This window comes from Haemaphysalis longicornis, unplaced genomic scaffold (assembly GCF_048455015.1).
Source record: "Haemaphysalis longicornis isolate Haplotype H1 unplaced genomic scaffold, Haemaphysalis longicornis Haplotype H1 scaffold_6, whole genome shotgun sequence".
NCBI classification, from domain to species: domain Eukaryota; kingdom Metazoa; phylum Arthropoda; class Arachnida; order Ixodida; family Ixodidae; genus Haemaphysalis; species Haemaphysalis longicornis.
In genome coordinates this window covers 39,242,108-39,253,829 of record NW_027526407.1, presented here as the reverse complement: position 1 = coordinate 39,253,829, position 11,722 = coordinate 39,242,108, and the positions used below count along the sequence as shown (strand labels likewise).

Genomic DNA, 11,722 nt, shown 5'->3' with positions numbered 1-11,722 from the left:
ACGTGATCATCGCATGTACATCCTTTCAGTGAAAAGCTTGAGGAGTTTTTATTCATCTTTCTCGCGATGTGCAGCAGCGTCGCAAGGTGCTCAGTCAGATTCCTATGAGGCTCTACAATACACTCTACGAGGAAGTGCTTCGTTAAAGCCAGCCTCCCTTCAACCTATTTTAAAGGAACAAGGCTTGAAATTAAGACAACTTGCTCCGTGTCTGACTTAGTGTATATAAAATACTTTGACCCTTGGGTCTTTCTCAATGAGAGATCGAGCCTACGCGCCTCTCTCCAAAATACAACTACCTCGTGCACACCTGATCTTTCCAACCTGAACATTTCAACTTGCCTGGGTAAAAATTGGTGTACTGTTTTTACGGTGGGGCATCCGCGCCGAACTAGGTATGAGAAGCCTCCCCGAGCATTTTGCCCTCGGACAGCTAGGCTCCCCGTTCCAGGCGTCAAAAGCAAAGCTACGTTAGATATGCTCTCCATGAAGTACTGTGCATTAGAGCGCATCGCCCCTAAATACAGTAATAGCGCTGCGTTATCGTAGAGGGTTCAGTGACGGATGTTTCGTCCGCCATGGGAAAATGCGCACCGTCAAGCTGTACGGCAATCCCCGCAAAGCTCGTTCACAGAACATCGCCAATGTTGTGGAGCTGGCTGGCCTGCACGCCGCATTAGAACACATTCGAGCTCAACCACCTCCCCTTATACTCTAAAATTACGGTCCCACGCTGAGCTCTTCAGCACCTGATAGGACTGCACACAGGTAACGCTTGCCCGGAAACAACCCCAATTGCTTTAGTAGCCCTTAAATATGCATTATGTTGTTTTATGCCGCAGCGGGGTGTTGACCTTGCCGCTACCGTAGATGCCGAGTTCGACCTAACTGCTCATTCGGCTCACTCCGACTCCATCGATATCCCAGTGGCCTTGGATAGTCGATATAGAGGGGCTCTTGCTCTTTGGGCTGCATATAATTCAAGTCATGCACTCTGGATACGCATCGCTATAAACACTAATGACAGATTCATTGTGCCGAGTATCCAGTGCAGGCATGACAAAGCCGTTCTGCATCCCAATATGACGAATATTGCACGTACATAGCCCTTTCCCCACTAAAGTGCCCACAAAGTTCGTCACTTGCGCGTGGCGTGTGCAGTTCCTGGGGATCCCCAACGTAGCCTATGCGTCTGTGCTAACCAGGAAACCGCAGAAAATACGGTTAAAGTTTCTCCGTGCCTGCGTTCATTTGGACAAATTATGGTACGGGACTAGCTTAAGTAATCGCATGTCGCTCCACAACAGCTCCGTTTAATTCGCTTTAGGACGGTGCGCCCTAGAGAACACCGCGAATACTGTCATATAATCTAATTGGTGTGGTTTGTGTGAGAGCTTCCTTGCTTTTGTTTTGGCGCAGGGTCAACGAACCAGCTCTGTGAACCACGCCGATTCATTGCCCATTTCTGCTGAGGCTCTCATACGGTGTATCAGTGGCCTGCCGATGTATTTTTCATGGCGTATGAGAACTGATGTCCACGCGTTTTTATGAACGCGGAAGGCCATAAAAGTGGCTGTGTCCTTTCTTTTACCTGTTATATATTAACTTTTGTTTGATGACACATCGGATGCATGCTCTCCAGTATGCGTGCGCCTGGACTTCGGATAGAGAAATGTCCCATAAAATCTTCCTGTGATACGTTCGAAAACAAAGGCCGTCGCTTTTCCGTGTAAACATATCCAGGAAACCAAAACCCGGCTCGTAACTTTCACAACGCCCCTTGGAGCACGCGTTGTGTCGCTAGCGTGGATCAACGGCGCAATACAAGATTATGTTCGGTGCATGCATAAGTAAAAACTCGGGCACGCAAGCAAGCCTTCGCAAGCATCAATGTGCCCAAAGAATCTGCAACCGTTGTCGTAAAACAGGAAGTTTCACTCGCGGAAGCACGTCGCGCTGTCCGGAGCTAATCACAGAGCGTGCCCGGCGTGCAAAGCGCCCGATGCGGCGTCAGGGTTGTCCGCCTCCCAAGCGTAAACGCTGTCGTGCAAACAAGGGGCGCACGGCAGTCTTCTACAGCCCCATCCCTTTCAACTGGTCTTGCTCACAAATATACAAACACTCCTCTGCACTCTTACGTTTTCCTTAGCGCCGCCTAGGAAGTAATGAACATGCGTATCGCATGTACCAGTATACCACACAATCCGTGTTACGGCCGCCACTGTGATTGCTTGAAATGGACAAACGCCACCAATACACGCACGCCGGGCAAAAGCTAAAAAATGCGCACACAGACAAAATGAAATTATTCCGTGCAGGTTTTGTTGCCTCTTTTGTTGTTTTGCTTACTTCAATCGCGCGTTTGCGTGACCAGGCATTTGAGTCATTTTTGTTAGGTACGATCGCTTTATATGTGCCGATGTGGTAATCGTAAATGTCACGAATTTGACAACCTTCCAATTGAAGGTTGTACAAAGAACAAAGCACGTGTCTTTGCACAAAGACACGTGCAAAGTACGAGGATTGGTTAGTGGGCATGACAGTCGCATTGAAGTGAAGCGCTTGAAAAAACCTGGCGTGATGATCGTTTACAGTGGATGGAAACAAACACTCGTGTACATCACGGCGTGGGGAGAACACGTGGCGGAAATAACGGGAACCCCCGCACACAAGCAAAAGAAAAAACTGATTCTGGGGAACAAGCGGAGAGAAGCGAAGATGACTGCGTTTATATAACACACACAAAAAAACTAAAACAATTAAAAATTTCTCAGGGCACTTAGGTCTGCCTAAGTATTGCCGCTGGAAGTTATGACGCTTTCGTATTCAAAGCACGTATAGACCATTTTATTTTCTTGGTCGTGGGAGCTTCCATTTTATCAGTGGGCTGTGCTTGCGGCCCTACAATTGTTGCACTCGACAAGAAGATGCAACTGCGCAGGCGCAACAGAGCGCAGAACATCCTCTGATCTTGTTAAAAATTAACAGATGAAAAGGTTTATACACGTACTCTGGGGCCCTAAAGAAGCATGTAAGCATCACTGCTGTGAAAACACACTAAAACAGCCTAACGTTCTGCCAATTATTTTTACTTATGTGCAAAAATCAACCATTTTTGCCCAGGATTGGATTTCTGAAAATATTTTTGTAATGGATCCAATGCCAGCCGTAGAGGCTGTGGATCCAAGTGCCTAATCAACATGTTTTTGTGATGTACTTCGATGAAATAAACTACCGTGTTCTTGTTCTTAAGTTCCGTTTTAAAGCGAAAGCTTTCTTAGTGAGACCGATGGCTTTCTGTCAAAGAACCGATGCATTTCTCCGTAGACGGGTTGTTCTACTGAAAATCTCTGATAAGGTGACTGGACTCATGGCGCGAGCGTGAAACCCGACTTCCATAGTGTCAATGCGGTTGCTTGAAAATCAATCGTGGAAAAAGAACGGTTCTAGATAAGACAATACACGTATCATTCATGAAGAAGTAGTACACGAGTATACCGTTATCTCATAAATTGCGTTTCGGTATACTTTTAGATAGTTCGCAGATGCGTTTATTTAGTACACGAAAAGTCGTCGCATGGGTTCATTCTTCGTTTGGGATCTGCGGCTTCGAAGGTTTGAAGAAGATCGATTGGACGCACATTCAACAAAGATTGAACGCGGTTTAAAGGAGCCATGAAGACAAAATACTAGTTGCGTTTATTATAAACGCTGCTTAGTCTCGATAACAATGATACCAATTTCATCGCAATCTTCGAACAAATAACGCAGATATTAAAGGAAACGTGTGAAGCAGTCGCTATGAAGCAGTCATTTTGCTGCGGATTTTGTTCTCTAAGACCCTACAAAGGAAATTGTTGAGTGTTTTGTTCTCAAGCCTTGCCGCCAAAAAAAAACATCAAGTCAAACATAATACGAAGTCTTGATTATGTTGGGAGCGTCGTGAAAGATCTTTAAGTTTATGTTTAGCTCTAACGACGTTATGTAGGCTGCACAGCTACCAATATCAAAGCTGGCAGCACAGAAACTGAACTCCAAGGCAACCCACTTGTGTTGGGACGTGATTATTAAAGAATTACTATGTAAAGACATGATTTAAAATAAAACAATGAAAATTAAGCTGCATCCTTCCTAGATTTAGGTGGGGAACGTCTTGCGCTTAAAGTAGTCCTGAAGACAAAATACAAGTTGGATTTATTAGAAAGACTGCTTAGTCCCGATAACAATGATACCGATATCATCGCAATCTTCGGACAAATAACGGAGATGTGAAAGAAAACGTGTGAAGCAGTCGCGACACCCTAGCCAGTTTCCCGCAACATTTCTATGACGTCACGGAACCTTGTTTGTGCGATTGGCGGCCGCCTAACTGACCTGTCGTGACGACACATGACTGGACGTCTGTAATGGGGCCTCTAGTTCCATATGACCGCATCGCTTGAATGCTAACGTGCAGTTAACGCACTGAAAATTATGTTTTATTGTTGGCCCGTATGACGTCATTCTTGCTCATAACACGTCACTGTGGCGCAAAATTTAAAAGTTTTTAAATACTTTTTGCTTTTTTTGTCGGTAAAAAACAGTTTGTTGCGGTAATGGAGCTGAGTGAGATACTGAATCCTAGTTCTTTCAAATTACACGAAGTTTTATTTTCTCTCCATGGCTCCTTTGATCTTTCATGCTTGTCTCAACTTTCTTTAGGAAGGGATGGTAAAATTTTTGTTGTGTCATCCCACGAAAATTACAAACTCAACCCGCCGAGCAGCGTTCAATTTTAAGGCAGTCAAACGCGTCGCAGAGCATGGCATTTTACCGTCAAGTTAGTCACGACGAGTTATAGTCGTGATCATAGACTGAGAGGTCGAATAACGCTTTTGTGATGAAACACATTTGTTCGAGTGCACTGGCGCTCTAAAAGTATCTTCACAAAACACTTATGGTGGAAAGTGCATGAGCAGGACGTCCGACGTCAAAGTTAGGTGAATCGAATTCCGCCGCATTTGGTTCGCATGTATCAGTGTTGGAGCGCAGTGTTTCTAGAAATATCACTCAGCTTCACTTCGGTGAGCTGTGAGATGGGCCGTGCTTGGCTGTGCACCAACAATGAAAGATACCAGGGAACGCTTACAAAAAAAGAACTAACATTCCTTCCTAAACAAATTAGAGACAACCTCGAAAGCTAAATTACATTCAACCTTCGCTGAAGGTGCGTCCAATCGATTGTCAAGTCTTCAGAACCCCAAATCGCAAACGGAGAACGAACACTTGCGACGATTTTTCCGCGCAGTAAGTTAGCGCATTTAGGAACGACCTATTGCTTGTATTCACTAGCCAGGCGCGCATGCAGGCAACCGTGTGACTGCCCCGTCACTCGTTACGCCGGGCGCCGCGGGATGGCAGCACTTGTCCGTGATAAGCACATGACTGTGCTGCACGTTAACCAATTCTACCTGAACAAACGCAAAGCATTGCCGCTAGTACAATGTGAGTGCGATTAATAACATCTGTGTTGACGCCACCGTTGAGAATCGGGTTGAAACGGAGCAGAGTACGCACGCCGGTGTTATTCTTCGTCGTGCGGGCGGTGTAGCCCAAACCGCGCCATGTCCGTAGCGCATCGGCCATGTCGGCGGCCGTTTCCAGTGTTGCCTAGCGAAGAAATTGACAGCTAAACTTTTCAACCAATACCACCTGTATGTATACCGATACGTGGTTTGTGAGATAAAGGCATACTATTGTGCTCCGCCTACATGATCAACGCGTGTATAGAACGGTTTGTTTTTTGCGATATTCAAGTAACCGTTTTGAAACAATGGGAGCCCGCTTCCACGCATGCGCTGTGTGTCCAGAGATCTTATCAGAGCTTTTCTGTCGACCAACCGGTCTATGGGAAAATGGATTAGTTTTTAACAGGACGCCATCGGTTCCACTAAGAACGGTTTTGCTTTAAAAACATGCTTTCCGGCAGTAGGATATGCGAATGGCTGGAGAGACAAAAGCATGCGCACGTTAATAATCCGCATTACCATCACTGCGGTCAACATCATAATGGCAAAGTGGCCAGATGAATCCCTCTGCCACTAATAGAGGAGTAGGAGAAGGAGGACCAGGATTCACATATCTTTTCATTCATTTTCGCGACAACAACTCAGACGTGCACATTTTTTCCTTAAGTTATCCCGCAACAACGGCGCTTCATCTGAATGAGAATATCTCCCCCGAGTTATGGGCGCCGTCTGGATCTTGGGAAATTTGTCTTGCTTTGTGCGACGGCCAGCACCCGCAGCCGACTCGCGATCACGTACTTCGCTCGCAGTTCGCAGGGAAAAAGTTGGGCGTCGCGTTGTGCACTCACGCCTGGCGTCGTTAATTAGTCCTGCCGCTCTGGTGAGCAGCAAAAGCACAACGGGATCACGCGAGGGAAGGACTCGCATCATTAATAATGGCAACAGGGCGGCACTTGTACGAGACCCTCCCACCGCGCAATTACAAAATGGGACGCACACTAGCCGACTCGAGACGAGTTTGACGGTCGGCTTGGTTCCCTCTTCACCATAAAACGCTAACGTGACGAAGTGTGGACGCCGCTAAAGCTCTGAAAGTGGGCGGAAAAGTCGGGATTACCACCGGCGGCCAACCGCAGGCTGTGTTTCTTTTTTTTAACTATACAGGGGAAACTGTGCATAAAACATTGGCCGCGTATCTGCTCCGTTTGTTGCACAAGTTAATGGCTCCCTTCGCTTTCCCGCTCACCTGCTATGCTGTTCCTCTCCCGTCGCACTCCTTTCAAGGTAAGCACGCTGGAGGTTTGCTCAAGTCAATTTAAATTTACCGCGTTACACTGCTCCAGGCCGGTTTTTCGACGCTAGCGCTGCCGTACGGCGGAGGTGCGCATGAATCGAGGTGCCCTACTTCAACGTTTATAGCACCGCGTTTCCCTGCCCCATGTGAATTCAAGGGGAACGTGGGACCTATCTAGTGGAACCTTTCGTTACTATTGCCATTTGGTTTTCTAAATTCCACCAGGAGCAATAGTGGCGCGGGCGACAGCAGACGGCGGAGTCAGTTTTTTTTCTAAAGTTGTGTAGAATTTCATTAGCTATCGCAAAAATCAAGCATCCATATTTTTTATATTAAGGAACACTGGAAAATATTACTTATGTATTGATTTTCTGCCTCACGTTTGTGTAATGTTTTGTTCTGATTCAAAAACACTGACAATATGATGTTTAGATATTCAGATTTGGCTGTTAGATGTTTAGATTTGGCCTTGTGTATATAAACGTATTGTTTATCTTGTGATTCACTTTGGCTGGGTGGCTGAATCTAGTTGCAGAAAAACAGACGAAAATTTTCCTGTTTAAGTATCCGAAGGAAGCCTATTGTCTTTACAAGCAGTGAAATATTTCGCTGTGTGTGTGTGGCGCGTGGTTGAAATGCATTGCATCCAGGTCATCCGCCATTATCGTCATCATCATCTTCTTCTTCATCATCATCATCATATTTATGTCTACTGCAGGACCACGGCCTCTAAATTCTTCCAACTGGTCCTCACCTGCGCGGTCCGAATCGACTGTTTGCAGCGAAATTTCCCTATATTGTCCCGACTTTTAATTTACTGCGTAAAAGTAGCCATTCTGTTTTCTCTGTGGTCCCTTCTTATTCGCACAGCTCCACTTCGTTGCCTTAATTTTATCTGGGCTGTGTCACGCCTAGACTTGTTGCTTTATCTGAGTCGTTTGTTGCATATCCGAGCGTGTTGCCGGACACTGTCACTTACGAAATCAATTAAATTTTCAATTATCGATCAACGTCCCGACATCCTTTCCGACTATTTGTTTTGTTTGAAGATTCTTTCTTTATATTCAGGGCCATTGATTTGAAATAACCAAATGCTCAAACTGGGACGTTGTTGTGGAAAATATTTGTTACGAAGCACGTTTGTAACAGAATGGCAAACATTTTGTGAGGTCTTGTTTCAGCGATCTTGAAGTTCCAGCGTCCTGCAACACAAAGTTAGTTCAATAAACAAGAAATTAGTTTGTAGCAGCCTCTATTCGCGTTTTATGGCCTTTCTGCACCTCGGATTATGGCGCGTAAGGCCGTCCAGTGTCCGCAAGATTTTAGTAAGCTATTCAACTTTCGACATTCAGATACAACGTGCAAGAAGTTTCCCTGCAAATTTTGATCCCAACTCGTACAAGTCAATGGTGCTTGCTTTTACTTCGCGGATAAGGTATTATTTCAATTTCATCGGGGCTAAAGTCACTGTACTCATTTGAAGCATGCAACATCATTTTTTTGTGATGCCAATATTACATCCTTAGTGTAGTGGCATAACAGCACAAAAGCAGAACAGCTCCTTTTGTTTCTCGGTAAACGTTTTACCTTCAGCCACCACCGCCGTATGGTTCTATATGCGTGAAAACACTCAGCAGTCAAAAGTAAGCTAAAACCTCACCAAGCTTCGCCTACGTCGGATGTTGTATCACAGCCTCGAACCCAGTACACCTAATTTGTTTCCCAACTTTTACAAAGGGCTTCCAACATTATCACGAGGCATTGTCATCATCTCAACAGTTCTAGGTTGTTGCATCGTCATCACCAACCACGGCATCAAATGAGGAAATAATGTCGATGACAAAAATATTGCCGTGGTTGAACGTTGTTACCCCAAGTCTGTGCTGCGAAAGCTCGGTTGTCGCATCAAAAGCCTGCAGTGGACACTCACACAACTACACCGCAAAACAATACACAGGCGCTGCTCTGCGCAGTCGCCGCGCTACGATGCAGCCAGCGCCTCGTCCGATTTTATGATTGCACGCGCCTTCACGCTTTCCATGTGTCCCTTTCTCCACCCCTCTCCCTTGAAAGCGATTAGAAGCTTTCGCTTCACAGAAGTGCACCCGGCCTTGGTGTGACCTTCACTGGGCATGAAGGTCATACTGACGCTACCAGCCGTTTTCTGGTTTGGGTACCTGGAGTAATGAAGCGTTTGCTCTAAACAAAGGAGCGCACGTCCTATTAACAGTTGCAAATAGCATCGCTAGTTTGAGAGAATCTAAGAAATAGAAGTAACAATGCAGCTCAAACAAAGCCAATGAAATGGTTGGCGGTAACGAATTGCAGGTAGGCCGCACAATTACGTCCAACACCTCTAGAAGTAATGTTCTGAGGGGAAAATATGACTTATGCAGTGCAGCAAAGGCGCCGTTAAAGGGAAAGAGAATTCACATGCTGCTATTTTTCCTGCTCGCACAGTGGACACGGAGCGCTGTCACCCGACGAAGCCGTTCCGGTGTCCCGCCTCGACCACGGTGTGCATCTCCATCCAGTATCTGTGCGACGGCGCACCGGACTGCCCCGACGGCTACGACGAGGACCCGAGGCTCTGTACTGCAGGTACGCCCTCTACGTCGCCGCAGCTATGGGGATATATCAGAAAAGAAAAAATAAATATGTCCGAATTGATGCTGAGGCTAGAAATAACGAGTGATGCCTACAAATAAAATTTTTGGGCTCGCTAAAGTATCTTCCAAACGGTTTTGCTGCCGAAAAAACTAAGCAACATGCACTACTGGTGCAATGCTGGAGAAACAGCAGAGCTGGCAGCACCTCCCAATTTGTCGGAGACCCTGCCCTTGCACGTCACATGAATTTCCGAGCTTGCCGCCGAAAGTTGTCAATGACTGGCAAGCCCGGATCGTTTTGTCCGCAGCTTTTCACCTCTCTCCCAAAGTAGACCCCGTTAGCATGCGCTAGAGCCAGAAGTAACCGGCTTCGCGAACTCGGCGTCTGCAGCGCGAACTCTGTGCCTGTGCTGCCCATTGCAGGCGCGAACGTACGTGAACTGGTGAGTTGAAGAGCACGCGAGATTTCACGCTACGAACGCTGGGCACAGTCTTATCGAAGGTCGAGCTGGCCGACCACGGGCGTTGCTCACGAGGGGCACGCTCACATGCGCACGGTATATTTTCATGGTATTTTTGGTGGTGACGCTGGACGGCGGAACTAAAAGCTTAAACTGCTCTGCTGTTAAAATTCACCTGGCACCCCTTCGTTCGAAAGGCGACGTAAATTGTTCCATCCTTCCTACAAACCGTCTCTCAGGAAAGGTGCCGCTACAGCATGGTTAGGGGATTCTGAAAGCTTATATGGCCGGCCAATAATCGCGAGGGCCTTACAACACGCAAAAGCCACCACGTTGATACTTACACTTAAAATGTATCCTTATATTCCCTGCACGAAACCTCGACTTGCTCGCTACTCGCTACTGGCTAGAACAACAGAAAAACAATCGCATACATCAGAGAAAAGCATTTAAGGCCCGAATTTAATATGTGTAGATACTCTCCGGAAAAAAACTAACCCACACATAAGGTCGACAAGGCACGCGAACAAACGCTTCCGGAAATCTCTCCCGAGGTTATAAATCTTGTAATCTCCTCCAAAGTCCTCTAGCCGCAACTTTTCTCTATACTTTACTATTGCGTAATTGAGCCTCTTATACAATTACCATGTTTTGAAGGAAATTTCAGGCAGACACTGCGCAGAACAACTGCACGAAACTAGTGCCACATGCAACTGCGGTCTAGCAATACACAACGGTACTTATCCCTCGCACCGTTCTGTAGTTTCGGTTATTTCTTTTTCTGGTATCTTTTTACCAGCAAGCATAGTTGTTGCCCTGTCATACAAAACAATGCGAGAGAGAAAGAAGGTATTTATGTGTCGAACCGGAACCGAACCGGTACTTTCGTTGGAACGAAACCGAAATCCGACCATTTAATCACTCTGAGCCGGAATCACTCTTTTTTAATCACTCTGAGCCGGAACCAAAACGAAACGAAAAATTATAACGGTTACCGGTTAACGACTAAACGGTTCGACCACCTGGTATTGCTAATGCGCAGTCGGTGTAATTTTGGACTCATTGTAAGGGCCCGCAAGACCAACTTCTTGCACGATCAAATTCTTTACCTCTAACGCCTTTTCCCTCTTTCAATCAACCACACCCCACAATATCAACGCTTGAACATAGGGAAAGGTTTACAAACCAAAGTTACAACGGTATGTCACTGCTGGTCGTGTGTGCGGAGAGCGAAGCTGAGCGAAAGAATTGACACACTTCCGGCATTTTGCAGTTCATATAAAACACCTACTTTGCGCTTTTGTGGCTGTGACTGAACAGGAGCAATCAGGCCGCACGATTGCTACACTGCGCAAAGTGGTACAGCCAGATCTTAAAACATGCCTGCTGGTTGCATTTCATACCTCGCTTAAAAAATCGAACACCTGACCAGCGTCATCCGCAGGAGTGGTTACGTGACTAAGCCGCTAGCACGGGTGCATGTTCGATCACCGCCTCCCGGCGGCCGTTTTTGTGATGCGGACGAAGCATGAAAATGTCTTTGTCAATATTTATACACTGGTAAAGAATTCCAGCTGTTTAAAAATTTTCTGCAGCCTTGCAATACATAATGGCCCTTGTGTATTGGAAACGGGCCCATACTCTTTGACAAGTGTTTCCTCCGGAAAACAAAAGGCCCATCACTTGGTTACAAATTTTTCCCGCAGAAATTATACAGGAATAATTTATTCTCTTTTTCGATACCTTCAGCCATAAAATAAGCACGAAACCAGTGGGGCAAACCTTTCCCTGGACGTCCCTTCCTTTGTCTAACCTTTCACATGTTCCTCCAATATAATGCCAGTAAAATTA

The 11,722-nt window shown here is 46.1% G+C and overlaps 1 protein-coding gene across 1 annotated transcript in view; it reads left to right on the top strand.

Moving 5' to 3' along the window:
* Positions 1-11,722, top strand: part of LOC144142492 (IDLSRF-like peptide) — a 196,013-nt gene that overhangs the window by 146,210 nt on the left and 38,081 nt on the right. Inside the window, exon 2 of the mRNA XM_077674037.1 lies at positions 9,262-9,402. Coding sequence (XP_077530163.1) covers positions 9,262-9,402 — 141 coding nt within the window. The remainder of the gene's footprint in view (positions 1-9,261; positions 9,403-11,722) is intronic.